The sequence below is a fragment of the Pyxicephalus adspersus genome, chromosome 11 (assembly GCF_032062135.1).
Source record: "Pyxicephalus adspersus chromosome 11, UCB_Pads_2.0, whole genome shotgun sequence".
In the NCBI taxonomy this organism is placed as follows: Eukaryota; Metazoa; Chordata; class Amphibia; order Anura; family Pyxicephalidae; genus Pyxicephalus; species Pyxicephalus adspersus.
Window position 1 is genome coordinate 55,441,930 of NC_092868.1, and position 19,865 is coordinate 55,461,794.

General features: G+C 39.1%; 1 protein-coding gene across 1 annotated transcript in view; it reads left to right on the forward strand.

Annotated features, from left to right (window-relative positions):
• Window positions 1-19,865, forward strand: part of PEX14 (peroxisomal biogenesis factor 14) — a 107,031-nt gene that overhangs the window by 47,099 nt on the left and 40,067 nt on the right. Inside the window, exon 3 of the mRNA XM_072425669.1 lies at window positions 9,084-9,168. Coding sequence (XP_072281770.1) covers window positions 9,084-9,168 — 85 coding nt within the window. The remainder of the gene's footprint in view (window positions 1-9,083; window positions 9,169-19,865) is intronic.

Genomic DNA, 19,865 nt, shown 5'->3' on the forward strand with positions numbered 1-19,865 from the left:
GGGTATACATTTGCCTGGCAATGCATGAATCAGTATATAGTACATTTGCCTGGAAGGTATCTTTCAAGCAGGCAAACCAGCAGGGTATACATTTGCCTGGCATGCATGCATCAGTATATAGTACATTTTCCTGGAAGTGATCTGCCAGGCATTCAAACCAGCAGGGTATACATCTGCCTGGCACGCATGGATCAGTATATAGTACATTTACCTGGAAGGTATCTTCCAAGCATGCAAACCAGCATGGGTACACACCTCCCTTGCATACATGCATCAGTATATAGTACAGGCACAATAGTGGGCTTTATATCTGCTTGGCATGAATAACTTTGAAATAGATATCTCCTTCCCTGACATACCTCACAATGGGAATTCACATATTTAAATCTCAAACCAGTATATACATTTCAGATGTGTAATAGTTTTAATATAGTTCATTTTTTCCCAACCTTTCCCAGCAGCAGACACTTGAACCAAAACAGAGCTTTCCCTGTCTCTTACTATCTGCTGATTAAAGATCTAAAAGCGTTGACTGATTTGTGCAGAAAACAGTTCCCAAATGACAGCCAAGTTGGCTGGTACAGTTCACCCTGTCCCCAACTATATTTATGTACTTTTATATACCCCCTCAGTTACATGATCTGTACTGCCTGCTCTATGTTTAGATCAGTCACACATTTTGTTGTAGAAATCACATTTTGTACAAGCGGCAGTAGCTGGAAGGCAAACTTTACTAACAAGAGGAGAGAGGTTACAAGCGTCTTCATTTTTTATATAATGTCTTAAAGGAAATTCTCCTCCCCAAAGTTCTGTGACCAGCATAAAGTCACATACTGAATCTTTTAATATTTCCATACAAAACTAACGTATTTGAACGTATTTTTAAGTGCTTCAAGATTAAACTATATGGTGTTAAATCTGAAACTCAGCATATTAAATGCAACAGGAAAGTAATTTCTGCATTGTTTCATACTTTTCTATAGCATTGGTATCCACCTGTGACAAATGTTTCTTAGAAGAATGGTAAATTAAAAAACATTATATGTTTTACATGGGGAGGTTTTGGTTTCTTCTGGTGTGGTTACTTTTCTTTAAATATAAATGCAAAGCTTAGGTTATCTTCAGAAAAAACAAGTCCATTAGGGAGAGATGCCAATTGGAAAAGTAATGCAGTTTGTTTTATTATTGAGACCTCTAATACAAATTTGAATAGGATCCGAGCTAAACTAAATTTAAATCTAAAATGGCAGCACGGTGGCTCAGTGGTTAGCACGCCGGCGTTAGGTCAAGGGTTTGAATCCCAGCCAGGACACTATCTGCATGGAGTTTGCAGGTTCTCCCTGTGTTTGTGTGGTTATCCCCTGAGCGCTTCAGTTTCCTTCCACATTCCAAAAACAGGTTAAATGGCCTCCCCCCAAAATGACATTAGACTGTAATAAAAACATATGACTATGGTAGGGACATTAGATTGTGAGCCCCTTTGACATATCACAGTTAGTGACATGACTATGGACTTTGTATAGCGCTGTGTAGTATGTCGACTCTGTATAAATACTGTAATATAATATTGTATTTTTAAAGATGAACTCCAGTCTTGCTTACTCTGGGCTTCTCACAGTGTGCAATCTAAGTTGTGCCCACCTTGGCTGGAAGACATCCATCATCATGTACTTGTTCATCCCCAGCCTTTGTCCCTCTTTTTTTTTTTTTATTGGATTTCAGTCCTAATTATAGGCTCAGCATTGCATGTGGATGTGAACCACAGCTTCATGTTTTGGGGAAACAATCTACAGCACCCTGCTGGCCCTACTATCAGCTTTGATCAGTCTGCAGTTCACAGAGAAGCATACAGACCTAGTAATGATATAACAGGGAGATAAAGTAGCTAGAGAAACCAAAACATTGCCAAATTTACCATTTGGCTTTTAACAATTTAGCATACATATCTGCAATCTAAAGTGCTGTTTTCTTCCCATAATTCCCATGCTCAGCAGAAAGGCTTATAGGACTATATGGCCTCTGATCCAGTCAGGTCTTATAACATTGCCAGTCTAACATGTTTTAGGCACTAGGTGTTAAAAATGGAAGAAAACGGAGAGACCTGCAGAGTATATTTATGTTCATTTACAGTCCTGCCTGGCTTCTTAGTGTATATATATGTATATATATAATGTTTTTTTTTTTAATTTGTAAACATTTCCCTGTTGGTATCACCGAGAGAGGAAATTTCTACAGACCCAAACAGCAACTACATAAGCAGAAGTGACCCTTCTCTAGTCTTTAAAACATATGGGCAGGTTTATAAAGAAGTATGATAACAAATCACCACTTCCGTGTCCCCCAGCCACTCTTAGCTGGGCGCACCACCCAGCACTTTTCAGTACCCACCCGGCTGTTTTTGGGATGGTTACTGATGAGTTTGGTCACAGTACAGAGGATGCCACCTGCAATTTCCTCCCACCTGGCTTTGAAAATTTTTTTTTGGGTGGAATACTGCATTGTATTCATTTGTAACTGAAGCCGAGCTTTGCAGTGAAATACAAATTGTTTAGGAGGTACAATGTACAAATGTCATAAAATATATATTTATGTATGTGTGTTTATTTTAGTCCTGCTAAAGACTGATCTGTATGTAAAATAAAATTAAAGATGTCCAACAATACTACTTGTGAGTAGACTAAACATTTAGATTTTAATTTTTACCCATGCACAGAATACAAAGTTTCAAATCCTATTCTTGCTTCATCTGACAAAAGGTCAATTGCTAAAAAGAAAACTAATTTTAGGATGTTTGTATCATATGTTGTTTTTTTCCACGTTTAGCCTATTATTTTTGTCACTGTCCCTGTCAAACCTCGTCCGTGTTGTGTAGTTTGCAGAAAGCCTGAGATCAGGCGTATCGCAGGCTCTCCGCGTACCTGGTTGCCGCTGCTAGCATGATGTAGCCCGAGCCAGGCGTCTTTAGCGAGATATACAACCTCATAATTAGCCTCCTGCTTTTCTCCCTGAGTGCTGGCATCAGCAGTGTGTGATGGCTGCCTCTGATTAACGGCCGCTGTGCAGCCATTTCCTTGTGCCACCGATGACCAAATTTGTCACTTCAGTTTTGACACAGACCTGATTTCTTGCTAAAACTTTGCTCTGCGGCTGCTGGCTCCATCCCTTAATGTCTCGCAGCATTCGAAGTGGTGGGGGCCAAAAGACTCTCATTAACGTTCTTTTTTTTTTTTTTTTTTTTTTTTTTTTTAATGCGCACCCCCTTTCCTGCCTGACTTATTCCAAAGGCTGAAATATATTTATATATATAACATCCCTTCTCTGCCGCGTCCCCAGTGTAACTGTCCAAACCCCTGCGTCTTGCTAATTGTTTCCTGCATCTATTGTCATAACTTTTGACCTAGGTCTGCGTCTGGGGTTAATGTGTATCCTCTCCCATCAGACATTACCCGGCCCTGGTCAGATAATCACATGACAGCAGTCCGCCAGGCTCTGTGAATCTCCGAAATGGCTCTGTAATGTTAAAAGACTCAGACCTTACAAAATTGGTTGTTTCAGGTTCAGATGGATGTCGGTAGGCTTCATTGGTCATCGACGGGCAAACTGATAATTACATGGTTGAAAAAATACACGTGAACTGTTTTGGCTTTGAAATAATATGTAATTCTTTTCAGCTAGTCATATGATCAAGGCACCCACTGCCAGACCATGCAGACAGGTCAGTAGTGACTTCTTTTGTTGAAGCAGTAATGCAATGCATATTTAAAAGACATTCGTTGCTTAACAAAATAGTTAAAGTTCAATTTAGTCAGTTTTAAGATAAATAGCCAACACTCAAGTGGATTGCACTGCTACCCAGTATGGCCGCTTCTTTTTTCACCTGCCTTCTCCTTCGGTAAGTTGTGTTAACGCTTACTTTATGACAGCCCATTTTACCCAATTTTCTCAGGCAATCTGTACCAGGTATACAGGTATAAAAAACTTTCTCTCAAGACTTTGCGTGGCTGCTGGCTCTCAATTCCAGCTCCCTCTGAAGCGATCAGAATGGTTCCTGATCATGCAATCACAATGTCAATTATGATATCGTGATCACATGCAGGCTTGGGCTTCACTGAAAAAAAGGAAAGCCTGCAGATGAATACTGTAACCTTCAGGTCCATCTGCAGTGACATTTCTTTAATAATGTAAATACCAAATATTGTTACATTTTTAAAAACATTTTTTTTAACATTTTGTCAGTCTATATTAAAACATATTTTTTTTTGTTAAAGCATCATGCCACATAAAAGCCTGAAATGTCCTGGCAATATATACTAAATTAAAATAATTAGGTATGCATATTAATCACTGTTATATTGTCAGCTTAACTGGCGTCCAAATTTGTCCAATGTAATTTCTGCTCACAAAAGCGTTAAAGCTTATTTACTTCTTTTTAATTATATGTAAATATCACAATGTCTCTGGCCTGGCAACAGTTCTATTGTGAAGGAAAGCCTAAAGGTTCCAATGGGTGTTTCTTTTTTTCCTGGAGTTGCGCTTTACGATTCTCAACTCTCCTTTCTTACTTCTTTCCATCTTTTCGTCGTCTCCTCGCGGCTTCCTTCCCGCTCGCATGTAAATTCACTTATCATGCTTTTTTAAGATGCCTCCCCTCCTTCTACCTGACATCTAAATTGCTTTCAGTCACTTGCTCCTTCTCCTGTTTTCCCTTAAATGAATTACTAATGACATCTAGCTCAATCATCCCCTCACTGCAGGCACTTTGAGAGTAATGTGCCCCATCCGAACCTTTTAACCTATTACTGAACGTATTTCCCAATTGAATCAGCTCCACCACAGGTGTAATAACTAATCATTTGACATACACCTGCTCTGATGTACTTCGCGCCTAAGATCCGTGTTGGATGGCGGTAATTTCCTGTTTATTGCGTTGTCCGATGGATCCGTTGTGCCTACATTTGCCATGATTAGCATATTTAGGGAAACAAGAGATGTTGAGAACAAGGGCCACGCACAGGGCGGGTTCATGACTTAACTCTGGGCAGCACTTAGATGCCAATGGATATCGTAACCTTTTTCTCTCAGTGGCCTATGCAAAGATCCAAATATATTGTGTTTAATTGTAATAATTGTGCTTTCTAAAATGCATAGATTTTCAGTTATTTTTTTAATCTGACTATTGACAGCATAGGAGTCACATGTCAGAGATTATCAATTGTCGCTGCCATGTCAACTGCTCGACCTGATACTTGGACCCTGATTAAATTAAAGCTCTCCAAAGTTAGAGAAGATATACTTTCATCAGTGAAGCTAGGTGATCCAGCTAACCTGAAAGGGATGTATTTTGCTATTTGTTAGCAATACTAGACCAGATCCATTCCAGGTTTGCTGGATCACCCAGGTTTTTCTGATAAAAGTCTATGCTTTCTAGCCTTGGAGAGCTTTCATAAATCAGACCCTTTGCATCCAAACTTTTTCTACAAAACCATTTACAGTATGTGAGGTTGTGGTGGTTGCAAGGCTGTGTACTTTATTGTTCATTTGTAGCTTCAGGATCAGGGTGACAGTGCTTGAATTGGGGAAGTTGACCATCCAGGAATCGGACTTTGTGTGACTGTTGACCCCTCACCCGAAGAATCCACATCAGTAAATAAAATTAAAACATGAAATATTTAAAACAGTTTATTAAAATGGCTCTAGAGTCAAGATTTCCCCCTGCTACACTATTATTAATTCTAGGAACAGAATCTGATTTAAAATAAGACCTTTAAAGGTTATACTGTTTTACTTTGAATGGGAGCCTGCACTGGCCAAAAGAGGTTTGCAGTTTTCACCTGGCTGTGAGGGGAATGTTTCTTTAATGTAGAGCAGGAGATAAGTTTCTAATTGCTATGTAAAAAGAAAAACATTTTTGAGGCTGCCTGACAGATGAACAGACGATAGGCAAAAATGTTTCATTTCCAGCCTTCCCACTGAACATTATAAGACCCAAACCATGCATAATGGCTGCTTCCAAAACTACTAAATTCTGAAATAAAGGTGTCTGTATTGTGTTTTTACATAAATACTTTTGGACTAAAGCAGAAAGAATAATCAAAAACTTGAAAAAAGGAGGGGGAGGCTTTAATGGAAGAGTCCGTGGGGGAAGATCGTAGAATGTGTATTTTCCCTTCAATGAGATATTTTGCCAACCCTAAGACATTTTCAACATTTCATACATCCACAAAAATTGACAAGTAGGGTTTTTTGGCAAACAAAAAATTACATTTCTCACATTCATATCATAATATACAACAAACAAAAGTTGCTTGTATATACAGTTATTTCTGTATCACTTCATACCTTGAGGTATAGTCGCCTATTTCTAGACAGCAATAACCTACACAGTGTTTAAACTGTATCCAAAATTTTACATATACATTTTTTTTTCTGCAAACCGTAAGTGCCAGAAGCATGAGTGGGAGCCAATGTTTTTTCAAGCAGCCCGATGCGTTTCCCCATTTATAGGCTTCTTCAGGGGTAGCTGTGTGTTTTTTTTGTATAGGTTTGCGTACAATCTAAATACATTAGTCAGAATATAGATAGAGTTTAGCATAATGTCATGATTGACCAAGAATAAGGCATACAAACTTTAGCTGATATGAATAAATATATATACAGGTATATTACATTCAAATTGCATACATATAGTAAATTATAAATAGTATGAGCATGACCATAAGTTACAGAAAATATGTTATCAATCTAGTCATGATAAATCCTTTCGTTCTCAAAATTGTGCCTTTTAGTTCGTGTGGTGTTTAATAGAATTTGTCAAAAATGTTATAACTTACATTAAACTTATTAAAGCTGTGATACAAAAACTTCAGGTAGGTCTTCTATGGTATTTTGATTAGTGGCAGTTATCTATGTATAAATGTATACTTGTTGTAAATTAAGATTATTATTAAATATTCAGTCTCCTGATATATGTGTATACCTTATATATAGATCTTTACTTATAGCAAAGGTTGTTACATAGTAAAAATGAATTCTAGGTTTACCTTATTATGGAAATGAATGCACTTCCAATTGGGGAAGTTCATTGACAGCCGTCTCCAGAAAAAGGACAAAAATCCAAATCAGGGACACAGGCAGCCAAGGGAACCTGACAGAGGTTTAACACAGATGCGTGTTATCCAAAAGTTAAAAAAAATTTGCTTTAGCTGTGTGTCAAGTAATACAAGGGTGCTGAATGCAAACTCGAGACAAAACAAGTTCCCAAAATCTATTAGGACAGAATAAAACTCAATAAGAATCTAATGCTGGTTGTTCATCACGTAGTTTTGGAGTTTCCCATCAACTTTCATTGCTTCTGTCTTTTTCCAGTTTTGAGTGAATAATGAAACGAAATGAAAATGATCACAATTTTGAAACCTATCAATCAAATGCCTTTTGATTGACACAGCAATATTTGAAATTGGTTCACCACTACAACTTAATTTGTTTGATTGCTTGTAACTGTGAAACCATGGCTGTTGGATTGCTGTAGATGAACATTCAATGAAAGTCCTGAAATTGTTCCAAATGCCAAGTGTGTATAGGATAAAAAGAATAATACTGTTTTTTTAGACCTTTTTAACATGGGTGGACCCTTGAAATCATTTTTAGGTCTTCAGGGAACCCCTGGTATAGTTACTATATCCACAGATCACAGTATATTAGTGTGGTGGTCAGTAGGAAGAATTCCTTACATTGCTGGGAAGAATGTCACCCTTACAGATAGGTAAAATGATCATTGGTGTCACTTAAACTGACTGGAGAGGTACAAATTGCTCAAGAAACCCCTAACAGCCCTTGGAGGTACCTTAGGGTTCAACGGAATCCTGGATGAGAAACACTGCAGTAATGGATATCATTGGTATGGAGTAAAGTAAAGGGTGCTATATAGGAACTCACAATTAATGATGTCTGTTGTACATTTTTAATTCTTTCGTTCACAAATATGAACATAAAGGCTTTTTGATTGGCAGACCCAGATTCACCGTCTTTTGTCCATCTATTGTCTTAACCCACCCTGGTTAGTGATGGCACCGGTCCTATGAAATGTATACATAGAGCTGTCATTGCTTTGCATTACAGTGTTCTCCCCAGCCCCTTTTAGCTGGGTGCACCACCCGGCACGATTCAGTAACCACCCGCCGGTTTTTGGATGGTTATTGAAGAGTTGGGTTACAATAAAGAAGCTGCCACCCACCTACAGCTTCTTACCACTTGGTTTTAAATGCTGCATTGTATTCTTTTGTAACCAAAGCTGAGCATATGCAGTGGAAGACAGATCATTCAAAGAGGTACATTGTACAAATCTGTAAAAATCATACAATAAAATGAGGTTTCACAAAAATATATGAATACAAGCTTACCAAAATTCACAATAAAGAGCCTGCTGAACTTGTTTACAATAGATAACACAACACGTCTTGTTTTCTAGATAGCATTAGCAGTTCATTGTTGTGCAATGAATATTCCATGGAGACTTACTTGTTGACCTGAGTGACAGTCGTCATTGTCTATGAGGCATATTGGATAGTAATAACTGGGATTGTTTTGTGTTTACTGTGAGGTTGATTACAGAAGATGACTCTGCTCACAACTGGGAATATTTTGTCAGAATTATTTTCAGTGTTTTATTCTTAAAACTGTAAAAGTTTTTTTGGTTGATCATTTCATGAGTTATTTAGAGAGCCATGAAACTTAATAATGGCAGGAGACGTACACTTTCACATAGGGGTCATGTCAATCAAGTTAAGTGGGGTTAAAATAAAAATATTTTAAACCCACTTCTATTGTATCCTGCTTCCCCACCTCTTAGGTTGTACGCTCTTCTGGGCAGGGTCCTCTTCTCCTCCTGGGTCACTGTCCGTACCTGTCGGTCATTTGCAACCTCTATTTAATGTACAACGCTGCCTAACATGTTGGCGCCTATATAAATACTGTTTAATAATAAGAATAATAATAAACGGTGAACGATTGGATATTTTTTGTGCCTTGTTTTTATTTCGAGGAAGTGTAGCATGACTGACAAATTCTTTTCTCTGTTTTTGCAGATTGCCACTGCAGTGAAATTTTTGCAGAACCCCCGAGTGCGCCAGAGCCCGGTTGCCACCCGGAAGGACTTTCTAAAGAGGAAAGGTACAAAATGCCACTTTTAGGTCTTGGCGGTTGTGAAAACGTTGGTTGATGTATTCCTAATCCTTCGTAGTGTGTTGTTATGGCTACAAGTGGTGCGTGTTTACACTAAAGCTCCATGGGTAGCCCAAGACCCCCTGATGGTAAATGATTCACACTTAGCTCCACAAGGAAAAGGAGGAAAATGAGGGACATTTGCCAGTTAATCTTTATTCTAAAATGTTGTAATAATGGGCTTATTAATTCAATAGGGTCTTGCAGAAAAACGGTGCCCTCGCTGATTGCAGCCAATTGGCGTCACTTTAAACGACCTGATCCTTGCAGAATAACGGTTAATGTAGAGAAATATAAATGTTTTCTTTTTCTTGGTATTCATTACCAATACAGATTCATAGCCGTTGCCCTAAGTAGGCCATAGTTGTGAAATACTGATAGGACTACTGAATCGGTCTAACCTTTTAACTGTAGATATTCTTTTTTCCAGACCTCAGTCTAACATTTATTCCAGCCTTCATCATCTATGCATACATACACTGGCAGGGTTTTGGTTTTTATAGAAGCGTATTGGCAGAAGAAAAGCAGTCTGGTCAAGTAGATATTGAAAGAAAAGCATTCTTCAATAAGTGACCTGTTTAACAATGGTCACGCCACTAAACAAATCAGGTCACTGTCGTCTTTAAAAAAAACTTCTTTTAAAAACTTTTATTTAATGTTCATAGTGAAAGTACTGAACAAAGGTGGCAAGGTTAAAGCGGTGGGTTAGGTTGGAGAATTCTTGTAATGTTGTGACTCATTAATAAATGAAAATGCCAAAAAATAAATTGTGACCTTTGTATGCTAGTGCCCTATTTATTATTATTACACAGTATTTATATAGTGCTGACATGTTACACAGCACTTTACAAAGTCATGTCACTAGCTGTCCTTCAAAGGGGTTCACAATGTCCCTACCATAGTCATATTTCTTCAACACAGTCTAAGGACAATTTTGGGAGAAGCCAATTAACCTAACTGCATGGTTTTGGAATGTGGGAGGAAACCCATGCAAACAGGATGTGACCCAGCAAACTCAATGCAGATAGTGTCCTGGCCGAGATTTGAACCTGGTACCTGGTGCTGCAATGGCTAACCACTGAGCCACCGTTAACAAACAATAGTGCAACAATAAATAAGTGCTGCTTTACAGGTTAGACAAAATATCTTCAAATATGAAAAAAAAAGAACCCCGATTGAAAGCATGGACTATCACAGCCATATACTATAAATCAACCCACCTGAGGGAACAGAGAGAATTATACTGAATCCTGAAACCCCGTTTGCCTGAGTACCTGGACCATTCACGTTCTGCAATACAAACAATAACGAATTGCAACATACCTGTTCCTTTTTATTTCTTTGTTTATTCTTCTATTACCTGTATACATTTCTAATGTGAGGAATGTTTGTAATGAATCACCAGCTTCTACTTAACATTTACAGAACGTTAGTAATACAGTGTCACTATATTCCCCATTTTGATTTTGCTGGCTTTGTGCAATGTACATGGGGTCTCATATCTGCACCATATTCTTGCAATGACTTAATGTGTCCCTGGGACTGTAGCTATTACCAGTTCTTTTCACATATGCACAATATGACAATGACTGAATAGAAGAGCTCCTGCTGATTCTGATACTAGTCAGTCTGTTGGATTCTATTAGCATGACTTCCGCTGGCACCATTTAATGTCGGATTAGAAAAGGTTGTTTCCTGTTTAGTTAGATGTTGCCTGCCTTGACCATTGTTTGCTTATCTGACTTGTTTCTACCTATAGACTTGGAAATGTACTTAGGTTTGCACCATTAGCTGTTGGCCATCATCTTGTAGCCTCATAATTTCAGCAATACATACCAATGTTATACACAGGGTCTTTTATTACCAGTAACCTTCATTGCCTTTTTTTAATTTGCTCCCTCTAATTCCCTGCACAACAGGCCTCATCTTGGAAGAGTGAGAGGTGACATTATTAGCATACCAGGCTCCATTCTTTGCACATTCTCTCATTCTAACACTGGAAGCTTGCTGACAGGGGCGGCATGAGTAAACAAAATGGCCTTATTACTGTGATGCTCCTTCTTAATCCATGTAGACACCAAGCTTTATCTATCTTTGCAAAAACATTGACTCTGTTGTTGAATTTACTCCCTGTAATTCTATTCACAACAGGACTTGGGCTGAAAGAGTGGAGGACAACGGTCCCTTACTGCTAGGCACAACACTTGGCACTTTTCTGTAGCCACTTGGCTGTTTTTAGTTGGTTACAGAAAAGTTGGGTCATAAAATACCCGTCTAAAACTTTTTCCCATCAAGGGGGAATTTTGGATGGTAATTTTAGCCTAATAGGCTCCATTCCTTCCACTTTGCGCTCAGTCTAATGCTGGAAGTTTGGTGGCAGTAACAGTGTGAGAAGACAAAAAAAAATGGATAAAGAAGTTTAGATTATATTAAGAAGAAGCAGCACAAGGAGCCAGTTAGTTGGGCTGCAGTGTTCATGCCCTATTACTATTATACAGTACTTATATAATGTCGATCTAATGTCCCTACCATAGTCATATGTCATTACCACAGTCTAAGATCAATTTTGTGGGGAAGCCAAATAACCTAACTGCATGTTTTTGGAATGTGGGAGGAAACCGGAGTACCCGGGTGAAGCCCACACAGACACAGGGTGTACCTGCAAACTCCATGCAGATAGAGCCCTGCAAAGGCCAAAGTGCTAACCACTAAGCCACCTGATGCTGCCCAATACTATCATGTCAATATGAACCAAAAGAATATTTCCAAACCCACATTAACATGGGGAGAACCAGCAAACTCCATGCAGATAGTGCCCTGGCCAGGATTTGAACCTAGAACCTAGCAATGCAAAGGTCAGAGTGCTAATCCCTTAGCCAACCGTGCTGCCAATAAAGTGACATGCTTATAGGAAGAGAGGGCAGAACGACCGAGAGTAGGGCTAATTAATGTGCTGCTTCTTCTTCCATTATCCAATCTCATCCTGAGAGAGAGACAGTACCTGTTAGTATTACTTTACTGCAGCAGAAAAATATTAGATCTCCTTCTCTAATAGCCAGGACTGTGCTGCATAGCAGGACTTTGTAACTCTCAAGACTGAATGGACCACAATACAAAAAAAGGACAGCAAAAAAGGGAAACGGCTCTCAATTTTTTTTATTTATTTGCCCGGTATTATGGATATTTAACAAGAGAGGTGCAAAAACATGAGCTGATTCTTCTGGAAAGTTGTGAGCCCATGAAATAGTTAATCATCCTTGAAATAATATATTTTATTTTTTTAGGTAAATTATTTTGGCTTCTGTTCTGGCATCCTCTGCACTCTTTGTGTAATTAAACACTTCATTGTCATGAGTAGAAACCTTGAAATTCCGTTGATCAGACCCTCATCAATTAGTGACAAAGCCGCCCTCACAGCCAGTGGATAAATGTCATCCGCTGCTGGCCGTATGCTACGAATGGAGAGAGCGAGCTGGAAAATCACCGTAAGGTCACATAGCAGTCATGCTCGGGGTCAGGGGAAGTCTTCCTACGATTGGTCTAATTAGCGAGCAATTGATCTGACTTCACTGTGTGTTTTAATGTAAGCGTACATTGAGTGGCTCAAGTCGTAGCATGATCTATACAGAGTATCGCTGTGGGCACATTACAGTCTTTTTTCCCTCATTAACTCTCATTTAAAGCTCATAGAGGGAAGGCAAAAAAAAAAAGATAAGATAGATTTTTCTTGGCTTTCACACCGCCATACCTATTTACGATGTAGCTGTCTGATCACATTATCTGTACAATGGGATGCAAAGGCCTAGTAGAAAAATCTATGGCTTTAACATTACAACCTTTTATGTAATACCTTGAGCATTGTTTATTAAGTGTCTGAAGGAGACGTTCTTTATTACACCTGGCAAAAGGTCAGATGTTCTATTATTTTATAGCAGGTATATTTTTCATGTGAAAGCAGAACCCACAATTACTTACCTATCCCCATCCAATTGCAGGGCACTGCCATATTCCTTCTTCGTTTTTCCCCAAAAACAGATAGTTGTTTGGTCATGCCGGGATGACAAACAAACATTCCAAGCATACGCAAAGGAAACCAAGATTGCCGGGTTTTCCTAGCAAGCAACACCAGGTTGCACTTGTAATGCTCAGCAAAATTTGACAGCTGAGCTGCAATCAGACAGGTAAGTTATTGCAGAAGGGTCATTTTCTGTAAGAACTACATGTCTTAATCCCCATGTTAAAATTGGTACCTTAGTTCTGCTTTAGGGTGCAAATAATATGTTTTTGTAAAACAAAACTCCTACAGATACTTTCAGTGATAGATGAACAAATAAAGCTGCGTACACACGTCAGATTTTTATCGCCCGATAATCGGCTTCCTCCAAATATCGGGCGAAAATCTGCCGTGTGTACAGTCGGTGTCGTCCATCGTCCGAACGACCGTCCTGCCGGATTCACGGACGATGGACGACAACCGATCCTAATGAAAGGGAAGGGGGAGAGCGCGCAGCAGGGTGCCGCTCCGTCGCTCTCCCTCTCCCATCTCCATAGAGCATGAACGGTGCTGTATGTACAGCATCGTGCAGTCCCTTGTCGTTGGAAAGGATCGTGAAAGATCCTTTCCAACGACAAAAATTGCACGTGTGTACGCAGCTTTAGTGCTTTACACACAGAAATGTTTTTATCAATGGCTAGAAGAGGAAGAAGGATGAGCAAGCGGCACCCTGCTGTGCTGGTACTACAAAGGAAAGCACAAAGGGTGTTTCACAATGGGTAAAATTTATTCATTCATCAATCTCTCAGGACAGATTATTGAACAACGTCAGGGGACCTCTGTAGGCATGCTAAGTTTTTGCTTGGGAAGACCACGACCATTGGCCACAATCATCCAACACAAGTACGAAGCTTGACACATTTGGGTATTTAATACATCTAATGGAATCCATGGTATTATTTTAAAAATGCCTTAATCTGATTTTATCTCTGGGTGGACAGCCATTTTTGATCATAGTTGGATTTCTTATCTGTGTTCCTAGATGTCTGTCACAGATCTGTCCCTGCTGCAGTTGTTGCAGAGTTACAATGTGCAGACTGATACGCTCCTCTGAGCCTAGGCAAAGTGTTGTTTGTACAACTTGTTGTTGCCTCAAACGAATGATCATGTTCACTATTCCATCCGGGCAGGTCAGCATATGATTAAGCTAAGATTACCTCTGTACTTTTCTATGGAGGCGAGCTCAGTAGGGTGCCACTTGCTCATCCTTCCACCACCCCGTCCCATATGGAGCAGAACAGTGTTTGCTCATTCAGATAATTTCCAGCAACTGATATCAATCATGTGTACTTGACCTTACTGTGGCATGCCAGAAGGTCCTCTTTAATGTTCAATGAGGTCTAATTTCTAGCAGTGATTCCCTTGTTGTTCAGACATTTTGTTAAATGAGACCTATGGTCATCGTGGTGGCTCAGAGGTTATCATTCTGGCCTTTGCAGCAGGTCCCAGGTTCGAATCTCGGCCAAGACATTATCTTCATGGAGTTTGCAGGTTCACCCCATGTTTGCGTGGGTTTTCTCTGGGTACCCCGGTTTACTCCCCCATTTGAAAAAAATGCAGTTAGGTTAATTGGCTTCCCCCCAAATTTACCATAGACTGTATTTATAACATATGACCATGGTAGGGGCATTGGATTGTGTGCCCCTTTGAGGGAAAGTTAGTGACCTGCCTTTAGACTTTGTACAGGGCTGCGTAATATGTCAGCGCTATATAAACAATGGCTAATGATGATAATAATGAGAGTGGTCCTTATCTTGTAATTCTGGTCTGTATCATTGCAGAGGAAAGAATCTGACCCACCGCTAGGTAGATGATCTGTGCCAAAATGAAAAACATGGTATGGTCCTCTGAGACCATAGACATCCCATTGCAAATGATGCTTGGGTCAGATCCTCCAGTTCTTGTGACAAATTTGAAAAAATTTAGATTTTCTAGTATTTCATGTCAGGTGAACAGCACTGGTAAAAATGGTAAATGTTACCAATGGCATTTTCTCATTTCCTTATTTCAAAATTGAAAATAAAAAAGTTTTGGCTATACACTTTATTATACAAGATTATTAATTACTATTTGCTTTACTTTTTTATTTTTTTTTTGTTTTGTTCTTTTAATCATTTTTTTGTAAAAATTAAAGATAAAGCATATATTTGGGGTGTTAAAAGCCACAAAAAGCCATTGTTTTCGTAATGTCTATTGTGGGATGTTACCCTGGTAACGTTATAGACTTCCAACGTCTCTGGAGAGTCATCCATTTTGTATCTCCCCTCCCTTCATACTTAATATTTCAGCTGCTCATAAAAAGCACCAGAAAGGGCAAGAGGAAATTATTTAAATTAAATAGAAAAAATGGTGATTAGTGCTGGTTACTGGTTTAACCCTTTTGTCGGTGACGCGGTTCGTGGTTCTTTTCTGGTCTGTACTGTAAAATGGCCTGTGGGTTGAAAGCTTTGTTTGAGAACTCAGTAGGAATTCACTTATTTATGTTTTTGTAAAATATTATTATTATTATTAATAATATTATAATTTCGACCTTTTACAACTGTCATGCAAAAACGAAAATTGGCCCTATGTTCACATTACGAGAGTTGTTTTTGGTTTAAAGTTGGTAAAATGGGCAATCCAATAATATAAAACATATTCTTATTGATGGTTGATACGAACAGATTGAGGGTCCGAGTGGCTTTATTTATTCAGAGACTCGAGTTTCTTTGAGGTGCTGCTACTAAATTCAAGGGAATCTGCCACTTGAGTGGTAACCCAGCGTCAACCCATACTTGCCCTTGCTTCCTTTGTTTCTGTGTTGGAGCCAATGCAAATATCAAGGGTTAGATTTATGGAGGAAAGGGTGAAGGAATAAACAGGCAAGGTGAGTATAAATGGTTCCAGAGATGGACTGGTAATCAAGTAACGGTGTCACGTTACTCCTAATGTGAAAACGAAGAAATATGGAGAACCGTGACGCTTATTCCAGCCAAGGTTAATTTGGTAATTTTGACAAAATCATTCTTTATCTCGATAATTAGAGGTATTGATGGATGTTTTGGATCCAATGGACATAAGGTATGAATGGAAAGAGCGAGTGACCATCGTGCTGCAAGATATCTTCTGTGATCTCTTGGTCTTAACATAATGGCAGTGACAGCTGTCCATGGTGGGTCTGTCTATTTTATCACCCGATATATAGACATTCCTAAAGCCCTCCAGAGTTTTCAGTTCAGAAAGGCTAAATATATTCCTGGTAAGCTGCAAAAAAAAGGGGTTCAACATTTTACATTTCAAAAGAATCACAGCTTGAGTAGGTAAGTTGGACCCTTGTCAGCAAGCTGCAGAAAAAAGACCCTTATTTTCCAATGAAAAAGTTGTCTCTCTGCAGAGATCCAACACACCGCAGCTGAGTTACAACTCTTCAACCTTCAGAGATAAATGGCTGATACAACTGAAGGCTTATCAGACCTCTACAGAGTGACTCCCACTTGGACACAATTAGCAAAGATTCTTCTCTGCCCGAAGCTTGCCAGGGACAGTCTTTTCTTCTCCTTATTTATAAAAGAAAATAAACTGTGATTTAGAACATCTTTTTTATGCATCTGAAATGCACGTTATAACAAAAAATATATTACTTATACAACAAGTGTTTTATTACTCTCTTTTATTTTTTATTATTATTGTTTTGCCAGTTTTTGTCTTTACTTTCTTTTATGGTCTGTTTTGCTGTTTTTTTTCCTCTCTTGGGCAGCTCTACAGGGAACAATACATTATAAAAGCTTTGTGATTTCAGCAGCTGGGTGAAAAGCATCAACACAAACCTAAAAGCCATGTTGATTACCCAGAGTAACTCGAGACCTGGAGCCATGCCTGCCAAGCCCTCGTCAGCACCAATATTTTTTTTTCCTCTACAATATTATAAGAACTTGGCGATGCCAGCATGTAAAGCTGCTTGTTCTCATCTCTCACAGATAGCAGGAATCTGGTTACATTTACATTTACCCTGGAAAATATTTTAAAATGTAACTTTAAAGATATAGTCTGGTCAGAATTGAAATTACGGCCTGAAAATTCACTCAAGGAATATGCTACCTGCTCAGGTTTTTAGCACACTGGTTCACTCCAATCATTTTTGCAATGTAGAGATCAGAGAGGTATGTTTTATAGTTTTTTTTTTTTTAACTTACAATCTGTTGTTAATGCAGAGTTGGTATTCCTAAATCCCCTAGTATTCCCTATGCCGAAATCCACAACACACCCACTGTATAAGCTTTGTTGCCTGTCACCTACTGAAAGCTTTTAGTATCAAAGTGTTCATATGGGTGGTGGGAACAATTGTTCCTGGGCAACTCCTGGCAATACGCACTCGACAACTTGGTCCCCACTGCTGCATTGGTTCCTAAAGAATCCGTTACGTCAACATTTTGCATTCACCACCACTCCATTCATTCCCTAAGGGCGGTAACAGGTGAGTCTCAACTGCATACATGGTTAACAAGTATGAGGAAGCAGTGACCGCACCTCAACCTCACCTTCCATCTAAAATTTGGCCCAATATGGAAGGAACGTCTCCGCACTATATAGAATCAGACATGGTTTGTCAGGCTAGGGCAGCAATAGCTGATGGTGTTCGCAACCTTTTTAACGTGGGGAACCCCTTAAATGAACTTTCAGATTACTAGGAACCCCTGTCATAAACACTATTTCCACAACTCACAGTATTCTAGTGTGGTGTCCAGATGGAAGAGTACCTGTTACATTGGTCACCAAGGTCACCCTTACAGATATCCAAAATGATCATTGGTGTCACCTAAACTGACTTTAAATGCACAAATAGCTCATTGCTCAAGGAACCCCTAGCAATCTTTGGAGGAACCCCAGGGTTTTACAGAAGCAGGGGCTGATAGCATGGGTTCCCGGAAGATCTTAAAGTTATTTCAAGGGTTCCGCCATGTTTAAAAGGTTGACAAATATTCATCTAGATCAAGCTAGAGTGGAGTATCTTCAAATTCTCTATCTATTTGATCCAGGGAATACCCGATTGCCTCTCTGGGTCAGGAAGGAATTTTTTTCCCTGTTAGTGTAAATTGAACCTTGTTTAAAAGGGTTAAAAGGGATCAAATATGTAGGTTTTATTTTATTATGCTAGTTTCTAGCATGTTGGATGGTTGGTAGCTAGTTCTAGTGGTTGGATGGACTGTTTTCAAACTACGTAACTTCTTGTCACCACTTATTTTTAAAAATGTTGTTGGGGGGTTTGATTTTGCCCCAAATTTTGGGTGCTTTTTTTCTACCTTTAAATATGAAAATATTGATTTAGTTGACAGGTGCTTTTCATTAAATCTGAACACAGAAAGTCGAGCGAACCAGGCCCTAATCTTTGCATTTAGCCTGATTAATTCTTATTTTCCCTGCCAAACAGCGAAGACGTTGCTCCACAATACCTCTTAATCCCACAAATCCATTTAATAAACTAATGAATTAATGCTATTTTTTTCTGTTAAAAACAAATTACTGTCTGTTTTTCAGTGCACACGCCTCTGTGATATATGACTGTGGTTACAAATGGACTGATCAACCCCCTACGTCAAACCGCATTTTTTCTCTTTAACACATTAAATTAGAAATTGTTTTCCCCTTACGATACGTTAAAGTAGTACCTTCTGTGACTGGCTGTATATTCCTACAAATTACTATGCTAAATAGGGTTATGCAAGGTATTTTGAACCTTTTCTCTTCATTCTTTTGTGTTAAAAATGCCTGGGACACCTTTACAAAATGGTGAGTAGAAATAAAACCCCTGTGGACAGATCTTGAAGGTGGGGATAGTAGTTGATTATTAGGATAAATAATATAAATAGATATATGTATACAAATGATACAAGAGTATAAATGCATAAAATTTGCAATGTTTGGTATTGTTTTATCCTACATAATTTTCTTTGCACGTGTTGTATAGTTTCCGAATGTGGCTGCTGTGCATTGATATGAATGGGTATGTGTACCTGAAGAGGTTCAAGGCATACTGCCTTGATGTATGCATGCATAGGAAGAAAAAGATTGGAGACCATGATTCCTTATTGTAGGGGCGGTATTGGAGGGGTTAAGATGATGGGCTCGTCCTTGAATGGAATCTCGTTACCATGAAAGCCTTTTTAGCATTGATTTCATAACAGTCTTAATTTAATAGATCCGTCATTACCGAGAAGTCCTGGGAGTCGGGCCTAGCTTTCCAGGTCACCGACCTTTTAATTACAAACCTTGCTCTGATGGTCAGGTTATCGACTGGATGGCTTCCAGCCTGCCTGCCCCCGGGATGCAAATGCTAGCTCTGCTCCCTCCCAGCTCCCTCGGCTTTAAGAAACCAGAAAAATTATAGGTCTCCTGACTTGCCAGGCCTAATGCACTGCTTCCCCTAATAATTCTACAGCTGCTGACTTGCAGCCGCTGCTTTCCGTGTGTCACCACCTATTGTCACAATGAATGTTTAGGATGGAGCACTGTACAGTGCCGGCACAATGACTTGCACACTGAAATGAGTCATTATTCCATATAAAGGGAGCCCTGCCTGGCCTGATAAAAGCAACAGTCAAGCCATGCAAAGGCA